A 15,243-nucleotide genomic window follows, 5' to 3' on the forward strand; every position below is an offset into this window, starting at 1 on the left:
TTTCACCGGCTAACCAAGGTTAAACGTAATCGCTAGGCACAGGACGCGCCTGCAGGTATCGGAAGTTTCTGGAACGTTATCGATGCTTCTATCCGTTGTCTCTTGTCACCGACGCTCATGTCATCTGATTGTATGAGCAACGCGAATTATCTAGAACTTTCTGGAAGACATGCGGGTACCACGGATTATTCTGGGACCTTCGATGACTCAAGTATAAAAGACGACGCGCTTCGCCGCTGATCAGATTTCGACGATCGCCGTCTGTGTTCGCCGCTTTCTTTGTGCTTCGAGTGTAGCTTGATTTTGTGGGCCTGCAAGGGTTCGCCGTCAGCGCGCCACGTCCATAGCTTGGCGAGCGGTCACGTGACATCGCCGACTACCTCGCCAGAGCCCAGTGGCAATCACGACGACCCTCACGCTCGCCGTCACCAGGCCGCTACATCTCGCGCCGGGTTGGGCCGGGTAAGGGCTGTATGCCGGCCCAACCCGGGGCCGATCTCCTAGCCCTTACCCGGGAAACTAAAGGCAGCAACCGATGGAGGTGCGGTTGCTGTACGACGCAATGCTGAAGATACTCCGCCGCCGACGAACTAAATTCGCGAATCATCATGACGAGGTATCAGCATAGCGCCTGGCAAGAGCCTTGACGACAACACTTCGCCGCCGAAAGTAGACCTACCAACGCGACGTAGCAGCAGCGCAGCAAGCCGACGCAGCCGTGATCCGACGCCACGACTTAACCGTAACGCCAGACGATGGTCTACCGATCTAGACGTGCTATTCGATGGTCATAACGTCACCGCTCTCGTCGACACTGAAGCCGACTATTCCGTCTGCAGTGGCGAGTTCGCCGCCAAGTTGAAGGTGAAAACGGCCTGGCAAGGACCCGATATCCGGACAGCGGGAGGCCACCTAATAACGCCGGCTGGAATCTGCACAGCGCGAGTCACGGTAAACAACCGCACTTACCCGGCGAGCTTCGTAATCCTGCAGCACGGCTCCAGGATGTTATCCTAGGCATGGACTTTCTAAACCAACACGGTAAAGTCATCGACTTAAGGTCCAAGTCGATAACGCTTTCAACGCACAACGCGACACCACCGGATACAAACACCAGTTGCCATGCCTTGAATGTGCTAGAAGAACAAGTCACCGTTCCGCTTCGCTCCAGCGTAATGATTTCCGTCGGTACCGAAGTGCCTACAGACATGGAGGGTGTCATCGAGGGCGATCATCACTTACTGCACGACCGTGAAATTTGCGTCGCTAGAGGCATAGGTGAGCTACATGAAGGCAAAGCAAGAGTGATGCTTACGAGCTTCAGCCACGAATACAAGCACATTAACAAAGGCACCATGGTCGCCTACATCGACGAAATAGTACAATCCAGCGGTGCTTTCGCCTTCATGGATTCTAGTGCACCTGAAACGATGACTGTAGTACCTGAACCAACTTTCGACGTCAATCAGAACCTTCCCAATCATAAGAAAGAATAACTAAAAGCTCTGCTCCCACAATACAAGAACTGCTTCTCGTCGTCGTCAAAAGTTCGACAAACCTCTGTCGCCAAGCACCGCATCATAACCGACGAATATGTCCGCCCACTCGGTCAGAGCCCCTACCGAGTTTCGGCGCGCGAACACGAGGCCATAAGGCAACAAGTCGACGAAATGCTACGCGACGACATCATCCAGCCATCCAAGAGTCCGTGGGCGTCCCCCGTGGTGTTAGTAAAGAAGAAGGATGGAACGCTACGTTTCTGCGTCGATTATCGTCGCCTCAATAAAATCACGAAGAAGGACGTATACCCTCTCCCACGTATTGACGACGCCTTGGATCGACTCTACAACGCAAAGTACTTTTTGTCAATGGACCTCAACACCGGCTACTGGCAAGTCGAAGTCGACAAGAGGGACCGGGAGAAGACTGCCTTTCTAACACCAGACGGACTGTTCGAGTTCAAGGTCATGTCGTTTGGTCTTTCCTGGGCACCTGCGACTTTCCAACGCGTCATGGATAATGTACAGGCAGGCTTGAAGTGGCAGACTTGCCTCGTCTATTTGGACGATGTCGTTTGCCTCAAGCTTCGAGGAACACCTCCGGCGCCTTCAAAAGTTCTTCAAGTTATCAAGAATTCCGGAGTCACGTTAAAGCCAGAAAATTGTTGCTTCGCATACGAGGAGCTCTTCCACGTCATCAACAAGTCTGGAGTTTGCCCTGCCCCACAGAAAACTGCGGCCATCGCTGACTTTCCTCCGCCCGCCGAGAAGAAGGCAGTCCGTAGATTTCTTGGACTGCGCGCCTATTACAGGCGCTTCGTGAAGGACTTTTCACGGATCGCTGAGCCACTGACGTACCTCACGAAGGCCGACGTCGAGTTCAAGTGGGAGACGCCGCAAGTCGAAGCATTTGAAGAACTGAAGCGACGCCTGCAATCGCCACCAATACTTGCACATTTCGACTTAAAAGCCGATACCGAAGTGCACACCGACGCAATCAGTGTAGGACTCAGCGCTGTGCTTGTGCAGAGGACTGACGGACTAGAAAGGGTTGTAAGTTACGCTAGCGGGTCGCTGTCGAAGGCGGAAACAAATTATTCCAGAACCGAAAAGGAATGCCTCGCCATCATCTGGGCTACATCAAAGTTTCGTCCCTACCTCTATGGCAGGCCCTTCAAAGTTGTCAGCGACCACCACGCCTTGTGTTGGCTAGCTAACTGGAAGGATCCTTCAGGTCGCCTCGCACAATGGAGTCTGACACTTCAAGCATTCGACATCACCGTCGTTCACAAGTCCGGGCGAAAGCACTCTGACGCCGACTGCTTGTCTCGCGCCCCCGTCGAACCGCCGCCACAGGACGACCAGGATGACGACACTTTCTTGGGACCCAACAACAGCGAGCTGACCCGGAACTAATGAGCCTTGTAGACTGCCTGGAAGGCAAGACCGTCATTGTGCCCAAGGTCTTCAGGCGAGGATTGGCGTCGTTTTTCTTGCAAAGCGACATTCTCTTAAAGACGAACTTCTCGACTGTTCGAGCCAACTACCTCCTCGTGGTACCCTCAGCATTGCGTCCAGAGGTTCTGCGAGCTCTCCATAGCGACCCAACGACTGGACACCTCAGTTTTTCCCGCACGCTCGCGAGGATCCAAGAAAAATACTACTAGCCTCGCCTCTCTGCCGACGTCGCCCATTACGTAAGGACATGCCGAGACTCTCAGCGACGCAAAACACCGCCGACAAGGCCAGCCGGACTTCTACAACCGATTGAGCCACCTCGCCGACTGTTCCAGATGATAGGGATGGTCATACTGGGGCCTTTCCCGACGTCGACGTCCGGGAATAAATGGATCGTCGTAGCTACGGACTACCTCACGCGCTACGCCGAAACAAAAGCCTTGCCCAAAGGCAGTGCCGCCGAGGTAGCCCGATTTTTCGTTGAGAACACCCTCCTGCGTCACGGCGCCGCAGAAGTCCTCGTCAACGACAGAGGTACAGCCTTTACGGCAGAACTAACTCAAGCCATCCTGCGATACAGCCACACAAGCCATCGCGGAACCACCGCCTACCACCCGCAGACGAATGGCCTCACCGAGCACCTAAATAAGACCATCGGCGACATGCTGGCAATGTACGTCGACGTCGAACACAAGACGTGGGATGCCATCCTTCCGCACGTGACCTTCGCATACAACACGGCCGTGCAAGAAACGACGCACGTGGCGTCGTTCAACCTGGTCTACGGAAGGAACCCGGCAACGACGCTTGATGCCATGCTACCGGACGTCACCGACGAAGAAAATCTCGACGTTGCCAGCTATGCCAGCTATTTGCAGCGTGCCGAAGAAGGCCGACAGCTCGCTCGCCTGCGCATCAAGAACCAGCAGAGGACCGACAGCCGACACTACAATCTTCGACGACGCTACGTCGAGTACCAGCCCGGCGACCGTGTTTAGGTCTAGACTCCGATACGCCGACGAGGACTTAGCGAGAAACTGTTACGTCGCTATTTCGGACCATATAAGATCATCCGACGTATTGGCACACTGGACTATGAGGTCGTGCCAAACGGCATTTCGTAATCACAGCGGCGCCGGGCACGACGTGAAGTCATAGAGTTTCTCGCTATAACACCTAGAGGGCAAAGTGGCGCCACCGTCTATGCGATTTTCTTAAAGGGCACCGTGCCCTAATGGGAATGACGGGATATGTGTCTGCGAGGCTTGTGTTGGCTGGTGTTGTACGAGGCTCCGTCTAAAACGTGTCTGAATGGCTACACAAATAACGCATTCTTCAAATAAAATCTCCATAAAAGGCTTTCATTCACCCATATTACATCTCTCAATAAAGTTTACTCACCTGCAATGCAGCATCAAGCGAATAAAAGCAAGAACAGACGACAAGTTGTTCCAAAGCGAGCGAGAATCTTATCGTCTGCCCTCCAACTTTAGCGGCCAGCTGATACTTATTACGTTCCATAGAATTCTGCATTGAATAGTATGTCGGCAAAATTAAACGAAACATGTTTTTGGGTAATAATAAAGCTAAAGCAGTTTTTTACGTGCTGTTTTAGCAGGAAATGAATCATTGTGACAGACGGAACGGTGCTAGCCAGGCGCGTCTTCAAGGCGTTCTGGCTCTCCAAGAACAATGCCAATCCGAAGTCACAATATACCGGCATTCCCATGGATACCACAGCGCAGCAGCGCCAGTTTTCCCTCTAGGTAATATAGTGAGAAACTCTACGCGTGAAGTCATCCACGTGGTGCGTCTTAGCCCTTTCTACGCCCGCTGACGAACTTCGGTACTTTATTACTTTGTTATTGTTTGTTGTTTTTATTATATGGACACTTAAACCGGATTTCTGCCGTCGGCGTCGCCGTCGCCGTGAGGTTCCGTATAGATTCCAAGGGCGATAAGATCGTCGCCGCGCGCCGTATGCGCGAGCGAAAGCGCGAGGGGGGGGGGGGGTTCGTGCGCGCTATCACGGAGAGCGAACGTACGGCCGAAAACAAACGCGACCGTCGCGCGAAAGGCCGTGGGGGTATGGGAGGGAGGGAGGCGGGGCGACGCTGTGCTCCGGCACCAAAGGCGTATCTTGCAATCGGGCGTAAGGGGAACTTGCCACTCTATCTCCCACGCGAAAGCAACAAAGCGGTAAGGGAGTGCGGGGAGGAAGGGGGGGGGGGGGGGCGCAGCTTCTACTCTGCCAACAACTCCGTTCGTACTTTGCCCGGCTGTGGCCGTCGCCCGCACGGTCTCCTATCTCCACATGGCTCTGACCTTTGTATGCGCTGTGCATCCGCCGCTCAGTTTCCTTTGAAGCGGTAGACACCACGAACCTTGCCCGCTGCGGCGGCTGCGATTGCTGCCAACGTTTTGACAGTCGTTGTATGCGGTCATTCAGTGTGATCTATTCATGTTTGCTTGTGCGCGCTGGCACCACGCTTGTTAATTCAGTTAGTAAGCGGATGTGTCCAAGTTTATGCAGCCGATAAAACTACTATCCCTACTCCGAATAGCTCTCTACTAATTTGCTATCGCAATTGATGCTTCGCCTTTCGAGCGAAACTGAGACTTTTTTTTTCTCTCTCTGTACGCGTGGTTTTGTTTTCACTTTCTTGTTTGTATCATCGGGACGATGCTTTTTAAGGGGAGGTTATTGACACATACATATGTTTATCTTTCACCGGTGACCGCTTTTCACCAGCTAAAAATGTTAAACGTTATCGCTAGGCACAGGACGCGCCTGCATATATGGGAAGTTTCTCGAACGTTATCGATGCTTCTATCCGTTGTCTTTTGTCACCGACGCTCATGTAATCTGATTGTACGAGAGACGCGAATTATCTAGATCTTTCTGGAAGAGATGCGGGTACCAGGGGTTATTCTGGGGCCTTCGATGACTCATGTATAAAAGCCGACGCGTTTCGCCGCGGATCAGATTTCGACGATCGCCGACTGTGTTCACCGCTTTCGTTGTGCTTTGAGTGTAGCTTGCTTTTGTGGGCACATGTTCGCCCAATAAAGAATCAGTTTCGTCATACACAGTTTTACGACTGTTTACTTCAGCGTCACTACTACATGACAGTATGGGAATCTGCTGATCAGACTATCTGAAGTAGAGCACTGCACGGGCCGGTTTTTCAGGTCCGGGCCTGGCCCGAACCCGAAAGTGCCATTCTTTGGCCGGCCCGGTTCTGTTCCACCCATTAGCCCTTTTGCCTTCACGAAGCTAGCTCGCGTTCTCGATTATTGTGAAGATACTGTCATGTGATCAACGACCGCCGGGCGGTCTTCAAGCTGCATCATAGCAAATTTTTGCCCGGCATCCCTTCTTTATGGTTACTAGATAATTTAACTGTGAGAGAAATAAACATTTCATTACTAGCCGAACACCCACAGATTATTATGTGAATATTTGGTATGAAAACAAACCATGCAATGGATAGTTAGGAAAATAGGGAGGGATCAGGCTGGCAACAACCACCGGGAGTGGGAGAACCCCGGCTTACATTTAGGGATGAAGTTGTAAAAAAGCACATGGGTTGATCACCATGCTCGTGCTTTAAAGTGTGCGGCAACATACTATAGCGAAGGCATAGGTGAACACTACCATACACGCCGCCGCCCGCCATTTAATCTCACTTTTTAATCTCATATAAATTCGGATGTACCTACAGTGATAGAACTCGAGCCACTAATTTTGGCGCGAATGTAAATTTAGATACGCTGGTTACTGGTTTTCAGAAATACGATAATACACGGCCACTAGAAGCTTTTTTTTTTCATTAAACAGAAATTGTTGACCCACAAGGCTAACGCTCATCATATTTTCACGTGGAACATGCCATCTTTATTGCTTTATTCGGCTTCATTATAATGATGTCAATTTATCAATCGACAATTTAGGCACCCTTGTTTAGAAATATATGCAAATTTAGACTCTGTCTAATTGTGTTTCAGTACAGTGCATCTACAACGTAGGCTTTCCTTGTTTTTTTTTTTCTCCGCCAGATTAAAGTATGATCTGCTTGCTTATTCACGTAAATTCGCAGACAACGCACCTAGTGCTACAAAAACATATACAAGGCTGCGAACACGAGGGTTGCGCCACTTAACGAGTGGAAATAGCATTCAAAATAAAAATTTACGAGGCAATAAAGTGCTTTGCATTTCTATTTTGTTTTTCATATTCCCCTCCCCAATGTTGAGAAATTTTGCAGCATCCGCGTAGTCTTAAAGCATTTGTCCAAGAACAATATACACTTGAAAGTCTCAGTTTAATTAGTTGGGCTAATTGTGATATAACCTATGGCAGAATATTCAACTAGCTTGAAAATATAACGAAGAAAATTAATGGAAACCAGTAGTAAGTTGCCCTGTGCCTTAGGACACAAAAAAGTTGCAAATTAACTTTTCAGAATTTGTTTGCTACAATTTTATCAATGTACTCTAAGTACTTCTTGAAAACTTATTTAATTTTTGTTTTTCCGTTAAAATGATCATGCCGAAAATCTAGATATTTTTGTGCAGCAACAAAATATTGCCGTCGACTCTGCCTCTAGGCACGTCTTCCGCTCTTTAAAAATGTAACGAGCTCTATCGAAACTCATTGATTCCCGTTAAGGATAGCTCGAATACCTGAGACAGGCTAATGAATGTTTTTGCAGCGAGTCTCGCACCAATCCAATAGCTTTCAATTTCTTTAGCGCGACTGCAATGCATATATATTTCTAACTCTTTGTCAGGTTGATTCAAATCTGTGATGTGTAGCAACTCATGAAGTGTGCCTTTCGCCGCTATTCCCACCCACCCAAATGTGTTTCTCCTGGTCGATAGGCGGCACCGCTGTCGAAATCATACCGCTACCTCCATCAAACTTCGGGTCGTCCGTCACATGCCTGAGCACGATCACCTCTAGGAATTCGAGGTGTTAATAGGCTGGGAACAATGTGGACAAGAGTTCGTTAGTGTCGCGAAGACGAAAGAATTCCTGCAGAACCCATGTTAAGATGATTATCGAAGTTAATGGGATTGGCATTTACACATTTAGCGAACAAGAAGCGACACACCGTGTTAGCTAAGACATCTTTGTTTAGAATCCGTAGTGTTTCTCCTCATTTTCTAAAAGGGATGTTTTATTATAGGCTGGTCTACCTTTCTTACGTCAAATTTTAAAGAATTGCCAAATTTCGAAAAAGAAAACTTGGCGTATGGAGCTATGTAGCTCAGCAGCTATAATGATATCGGAATTATGTAAACTGCACCTAATAATACATCGAAAGCGGATAGCAATCATATATCATACACCATCCTGAAATATGCCACTATGTTGTGAATGTTGCATTTGCAAAACCCTTCCGAACATTATAACAAATTCACGTAAGTTTTAAGTTAAAGCAAAAAAATTGTTCGCTTTTGATGCTCCAACGGGTGCAGTTTATAGAAATGCCATATTTGTTTTTAATGGCTGAGTTTCGGATTTGTAAACTTCATACTTCTATTTTTTTTTTGAAATTTACGAACATCCTGCAATTCTTTGAAAACATTACACTATCTAAACGAAAATTCTATTTGCTGCAGTCTCTGCAATTTAACTTTCCCTCTTAAATGCAACACATTTCATTCAAATCGGTTCAGCGGTTTTCTCATGAAAGCATTCCTGCATTTTACATGTATTTGATAATCCGGCATCGAAGATAGGCCCGAGCTAAAGCTTCCTCTTAAACAATGGATCACGCCAGTTTTATAGGAAACCCATGCAACAGAACCCTGACGTATACGCAAGACCGGGGCCGCAGTGGTGTACAAATAAAAGTCTGCTCAAGGAAAAAAAATATATATTCATCGGAAGCTTCGCGGGAGCCGTTATCTCGATCAGACATCTCTCCAGAATGCGGACGAGCTTTCTGGCGAAGTGTCTAGCAAAACCGTCGATTCGTTGTCAGTAGAGCAAGTAGCTGGCCGTCTTCGAGATAACGCTGATACACAAGCGCGCTCGTTTCTAAGCACCGAGGTGAAGCCACAGCTTCAGGGTGGGTTTCTTTTTATTGCGCTTTCTTTAGTTGTGCGTCATAGCATACGTCATAGCGGGAATTTCGAATTCTTTAAGGTCGATACGCCACGTGGTGGCGAAAAAAGGAAACTGCAGGAAATGTCCCTAATTCCTGGTATTGTTTCTTAAGCATGTGCTGAGAATGGGCAAGAACTGGTCTTTCAAAAAACAAGTTAATCATTTCAATCAAATCCATAAGTGCTGAAAATGTCAAGCTGTGCTGGACAGCATATTTTAACACCACGAGCAGAATATCACCTTTTGAGACTGCAACTTTGTCTTTGACAATTTCACCAAACAGTTCACTTAGCACTCCGCAGGTAGAATCCGAAAAAAAAGGAACTTCTAGTTCTGAGACTTCATCTTGTGCATATGGCTGCATCAAGTCCTCCTCTTGTCCAGATTCCTTGTCTTGAGCATCTGGCTCACTGAAATCCTCCTCTTGTCCAGAATCTTCGTGTTGTGCGTCCGGCTGGCTGAAGTCCTCTTTTTTCAGAAGCTTGGTCTTGTGCATCTTGGTTATGCCCTACCTGTAAGTATATTATTGTTTGTGAGCATACGCTAATATTAAGTAATTTGGAGCCTATTTAAATATGAGTGAGAGGTGATATAATTTGATTTGCTCAGTGCCCTAGAGAAAATTTCAAATGGACAGCTGGTAGTCTATTTGCTTATCGACAACTAATACAGTCAGTTTAGTAATAAATGCATCAAATAGAAAAACCACTCACTCTACATCAAGTATCACAGGAATGCATTTGACCAATTGTAGATAGAATCGAATGGGAACATATTGTATGCTTACCAAGTCGATATTTCCGTGAAGGTCACGTTCGCGCACATTAGTGCTCGAGAATCCAAGATTTATAGCATACGTTGCACGATCTCCTTGGGATTCCATGCAATGTGTGCCGACTGGCGCAGCCGACGCCTCGGCGCTGCATTCTTGGCGCGTCGTTATGCTGTCATCCAGGTTAAGATTGCAGGAAACGCTGTCCGGCTGAAATTTCTGCAGACAGCACGCCATATTTGGTTACTTTTTGGCACTCTACCATTCGGCACACTTCAGTAGAAAGAAAATTTGAATTACCGCTTCTGCATCTGCCATTCGGAGCCGCGCCGATGAATCTGTAGACCTAGGCACGAAGAACTTGGCACCAGGATTGGAGTATTTCTTGTAATGTCCGCGATTCTTGCGTTTTTTCAGCGGTTCCATTATTGTATTGCAAGTCGTGCCACACCACAGGCATAAGGGCCCGGGTACAGCCCGGGTACACTCTAGCCCGGGATTACCTTGCGGGAGCTAATCTTGGCATGTTTACAGCATGTTGGTAAACACGCCACCGATGTCGATGTCGATCTTGGTTTTATCTTTGCATTGGGTCGCTGCTGACATAGTGGGCTCAAATCAGCTTAATGGCGCGGCGGACCCAAAAATACTAATAAATGAACTATTAATAAATAAGTGACATTGTACCTTGCTCCTAAATGTTTTCGTTTATTTTTGCACCTATAGCGCTGTCACCTAACTTCATTTATAACAAACATTGTGTGATTAGTAATTGCTGACAATGTTAAACTGAATTATTATGTTTCAAAAAGTTTATATGGTGGTAAAATTTGAAAGATAACGCAAAATATATATAAAAATGACAACGTTCACACATTTTGCCTTGAAAAGCATAGAAAACAATTTTGTTGTCTAAACGCCATACAGTACGTGGGCCTCTTCGATTATCCGTCTCTGACAGTCCCGGACTGTCGGAAAGACTGCACACGCAACGCTCATTGGCTGAAAGCACCGTCTCGGGCAGTCCGGGACTGTCAGGAACGGATAATCGAAGAGGCCCAGTGTTGCTAACAACACGAATTTCACGTGAGCAAGATAAGAAGAGATTCATCACCACGAGGCCTTTATTAATTCTATGTCTTTCACGAGGCTGACACAATTCTATGCCTATACCTTGATGTGCACTTGTGCTGCTGGTTTTGTGGTATATTGCGCGTGAAGCACGGACGCAGTCACTGAGACAATGATAACGCATGCGTACGTGCGTTATCAGGATGACCGCAGATGTGCGGTCGTTAAAATTGAAGACATCCGAGGGTTCAAGGCAGACGACGACTTCCGGACAACATTTTATAATGTCAAGTGGACCGATAAGGATGGTGAAGCGCACTTTTATCGCGCCAGAATTCTTCTCGTCGGGGGTAAGCTTGCTAACATCTAAACTACAGTTACCCGCCGTGGTTGCTCAGTGGCTATGGTGTTGGGCTGCTGAGCACGAGGTCGCGGGATCGAATCCCGGCCACGGCGGCCACGGCGGCCGCATTTCGATGGGGGCGAAATGCGAAAACACCCGTGTACTTAGATTTAGGTGCACGTTAAAGAACCCCAGGTGGTCCAAATTGCCGGAGTCCCTCACTACGGCGTGCCTCATAATCAGAACTGGTTTTGGCACGTAAAACCCCATAATTTAATTTTTTTAATCTAAACTACAGTTGCAACACTTGTGCGCGCGCGCGTTCGTATTATAGCACGTGTGCGAGTGCTAGTCCGTGCCGGCCTTCATCATGCTGATATATGTTCCTTGTTTGTCTGACTGCATGAAAATAATCAGTGCTTCAGATACTATCAGAACGCAGTGCATTATTTAATATTTCGCATTGCTTCTTCGCACTACTTTCGAGAAAAAAGAAAAAGAAAACGCGATAACGGCACCAAGTCGCCGAGAATTTCCGGGCTGAAATGATTGTGCATGTACACGTTTGATAAGCAATGGTTTTTTTTTGTTGTTGTTGTTGTTCTGGCGGCTTTCACACACGCGCGCACACACAAAACACCTTCACACGATCATGCAACATCGTAGTAATGAAAGCGTCACGAATTAACTTTAACCATGTTGGGAGTTGTGCAAGTTGGTACATGCATGCCGTGACGTATCAAGTGATATCTTTTGAAATAGTTTTCGTTTGAAGGAGCTTAGTTATGCTATTTCAAAAACTATTTCAAAAGTACCCAGACAGCCTCCGCACATGTAGACTGCATTAGTGGTGTATAGCAGCACAGTACTGCATTTGAGTGCCATTGTTCGTTTGGTCTGCTTTGTGCTGCTGAGCTGTGGATATCTTCCCATTGCGAAATTTCATTCAGCCACGTAACCGCAAGAACAGCTGAGGAGTTGGTCACAGGCTATACAGTGTGACCAGCTCACTATTATTTCCCCGAATCTGCAAACCTATTTGACAAATTATTCTCACACCTCCCAAGCAATTAGAATGGATGCTGCTTAGTTCACTTAAATTGGCTTGCAAACACCCCTGACCTGTGTAATGGCTTACACTATGCTGCTGAAAATGCAATCATTTTGTATGAATCCTATTTTTAAATGCTTGTCTAATTTTATGGTGAAGCGCCATATATATAACATGCGAGCATGCTTTCAATTTGAGAACTATAGCTAAAGGATGCTCCATGTTTTGCACACCACTGCAGGCTGCTGGCACAGTATCGGCATTATAATTTCGGTATTGTTTTGTTTCAGAGTCTGAGGATGACCTAAAAACAAGATGAAAAGTGGGCGAGTCAGAATCCGAAGAATCCTCAGTAGTAGCGATAGTGACAGAAGCGACAAGAAAGTCGCAATGCAGGTAAGCATATTTTTTCTTATAGTGGTGATGTTTCTTTTGCACCTGCAAATGAAGAGTGACGTAATATCCATTTCGTGGCATTTGCTTCTTTTTACAGACAGAGAAAAAAACACGGGAAGGGCCCAGCAATACACTGTTGGACATACTGGCCTCAAAAAAGAAAAAGCTCACGCAGAAAGACCATACAGAACAAAAAACGCAACTGTCAGCAGCCCAGGAAGAAGTGGCCCGCCTTAGCTCGACAGTCAAACATCAGGAGGAAGAGCTTCAAGAGCTGCGGGCTCTAAATAGAGAGCTGCAGCAAAAGCTGCTCCACTCAATGGACTGCATGCAAGGCAAACAGTTTTTTTGTGTGTGCATGAAGAGCACAGTAGAAGAATGAGTAGTAATTAGGTTTTGCCGGCAGTATACTCGATTAATCAAAAATAACCATTGTTCTGATGTGTTTTCATATTTCACTTGGTGCAGCCAATTCATCTCGAGCACCGCAGCTTGCACTGCCACCAGCACAAACAACACACCGTGGGAGATTGTTGCCGGAGCTATTGGCACAGGAGCCGGAGCTGCCTGATACAGTATGCAGCTTGTGATTTGTAAGTTCGGGTTGAAGGGTTCATTCTTCCTTCCCTTCAACAAGTGTATAGCTAGCATATTCAGTTCTTGCTGGGTTTTATGTAAACTTGTGATATGTATTCTTTTACAGACTGACACTGGTAGCGGAATCCGAATTGCAAGCTCTGCGTGGAGGCGTATACAGGACAATCCGAAAGATTCGATGTTCGTGAAAGACCTTCTCACAGCAGTGTGGAGCCCAGCAGAGTTGCTTGGCCGGTCTCTGCATGGTAACTGCAAACTAAGAAATTTTGTATAACTTGTTTTAACGTGTTCTCTAATCACCTTTGCATTCTTTTTTGTTCTTTCACTTTGCAGGAAAGCACTGTCCACGCTTTCCTGACCACCCGAGAAAAGTGCCACTGTCGCCGTTGAAAGTGTCGGTGATACGTGGTGAGTGATGAACAGATGAGCCATCATATGTAATACTTCACAGTGTTATTCACTGGGTTTGGCCAGTGAAACTTTAAATAACCTGCTTATTGTATGTGTATTTTTACTTTTGTTTGACAGAATGCTACAAGGAGCGATTGCACAAGAAAGGACTGGTGGCCGACATGATGCCTGGGGCGTTAAAACAGATGAATCACTTCATTGTCAAAAAAATAAGTGAGATCGAGAGGATGGCCAAAAGGTTGCAAGCTGTTTAATTGCATAGTCACATTTCAGGTCGGAGAGATGAATTTGTAGAAAAATCATTTTGCTTGTGCATGCAGTGCCCACTATGCTGTATGCCCTACAGTACTAGATCATATTCAGCTGCCCACAGAAATTGTCTGCAATTATATTCCCGGTATTTAGAGACCATGTAGCTGTTAGGACATTGTCAGCACTTTTGTCATTAGAGAGCTTTTGCCATATTCTCCACGCGCTACGAATATATTTCATGCACATTCATTTTGCCTTTATTCCTGCACTGTTTCAATCAGAGCGACCAAGGAGCTGCCATAAGGAAACCATGAGAAGAACCTGCGACTGAACCTACCTGCAGCAGTATTTATTTATTTGTGTAAGTAATGTAGAAACGATGGAATGCAGGCTTTAAGGCGCAAACACCAGGAGAGAAGTAAGTAGACGGACACAACACAGACTTTAGAGCCTTCGTGCATGCTCTGAATGAGCTAAAAATATCGCTTGTTTTGCTTTGTTTCATTAAACTGGGTTCCATCGTTTCTACGTGTAACAACAGGCCCAGCAACACACGCTACTCTTTTGTGTAATAAAGTTTCATTACTGCCTTCGCTTTGTGTACCTTCAAATTTCTTGCCAATTGGTATTGCCCATTGGTGCAATTGGTCATCCCAACCAATTGGTGCCCTTTGGGTACAATTAGTCACTCCAACAAAAAACCAATTGGTCACATTCCAGTTGGTCCAAATGGTCCAATTATGTACTAATTTACGATTGGAATTGTTCCAATTGGTACTAATTGGAAATTTTCCAATTGGAGTCAATTGTTTTTTTTTTTACTGGGTGGACGTGCGGCCCAGGGAAGTCTGCGCGACATCGAAAGATGGGCGAAATTCTTCCAACAGGCACAGAAGCTGGGAACGCTGGACCGGTGTAAGGTTTTCATAGATGGAGGAGCCAAATACATCTTCAGGCGATGAATCCGACTTCGAAACAGCACTGAGAGTACAGGAGCTGGGCCAGTGCGTTTCATCGGGTGCGTCGACAACTTGTGCGTCTTCGAGGGGTTCCACTCTGCCGAGACATTCCGCTCGCAGCAATGTGACAGTATATGGGGATGGATTGCTAACAAAAATAGCGCTGTCACCATGAGTGATTTGCACTGTCGAAAAGGGCACCAACAATCCTTTCTTAGTGCGAACGCGGTCAGATGGCGAAAGGAGTGCAATTGTGTCGCAGAGACCATCGCAGTACACTAACACAGCCGCTGACGCGTTCGGAGGCACTTGGGTA

At 46.8% G+C, this 15,243-nt stretch overlaps 1 protein-coding gene and 1 long non-coding RNA gene across 2 annotated transcripts; one reads left to right on the top strand and one right to left on the bottom strand.

Moving 5' to 3' along the window:
* Positions 1 to 9,186: 9,186 nt before the first annotated feature.
* Positions 9,187 to 10,316, bottom strand: LOC125941713 (uncharacterized). Its single transcript, XR_007464567.1, has 3 exons — positions 10,148 to 10,316; positions 9,863 to 10,066; positions 9,187 to 9,587 (listed from the first exon to the last, which is right to left on the bottom strand). It is a non-coding gene; the product is annotated as an uncharacterized LOC125941713 (long non-coding RNA).
* A 611-nt stretch (positions 10,317 to 10,927) lies between these two features.
* LOC119434537 (BEN domain-containing protein 5) lies at positions 10,928 to 14,779 on the top strand. Its single transcript, XM_037701680.2, has 8 exons — positions 10,928 to 11,268; positions 12,603 to 12,708; positions 12,806 to 13,043; positions 13,177 to 13,283; positions 13,412 to 13,550; positions 13,639 to 13,713; positions 13,834 to 13,954; positions 14,250 to 14,779. The coding sequence occupies exons 2-8, from the start codon at positions 12,628 to 12,630 to the stop codon at positions 14,269 to 14,271; spliced, it is 783 nt and encodes a 260-aa protein (XP_037557608.2). The 5' UTR covers positions 10,928 to 11,268; positions 12,603 to 12,627; the 3' UTR covers positions 14,272 to 14,779.
* The last annotated feature ends 464 nt before the right edge of the window (positions 14,780 to 15,243 follow it).

This window comes from Dermacentor silvarum, unplaced genomic scaffold, assembly GCF_013339745.2.
Source record: "Dermacentor silvarum isolate Dsil-2018 unplaced genomic scaffold, BIME_Dsil_1.4 Seq12364, whole genome shotgun sequence".
Classification (NCBI taxonomy): domain Eukaryota; kingdom Metazoa; phylum Arthropoda; class Arachnida; order Ixodida; family Ixodidae; genus Dermacentor; species Dermacentor silvarum.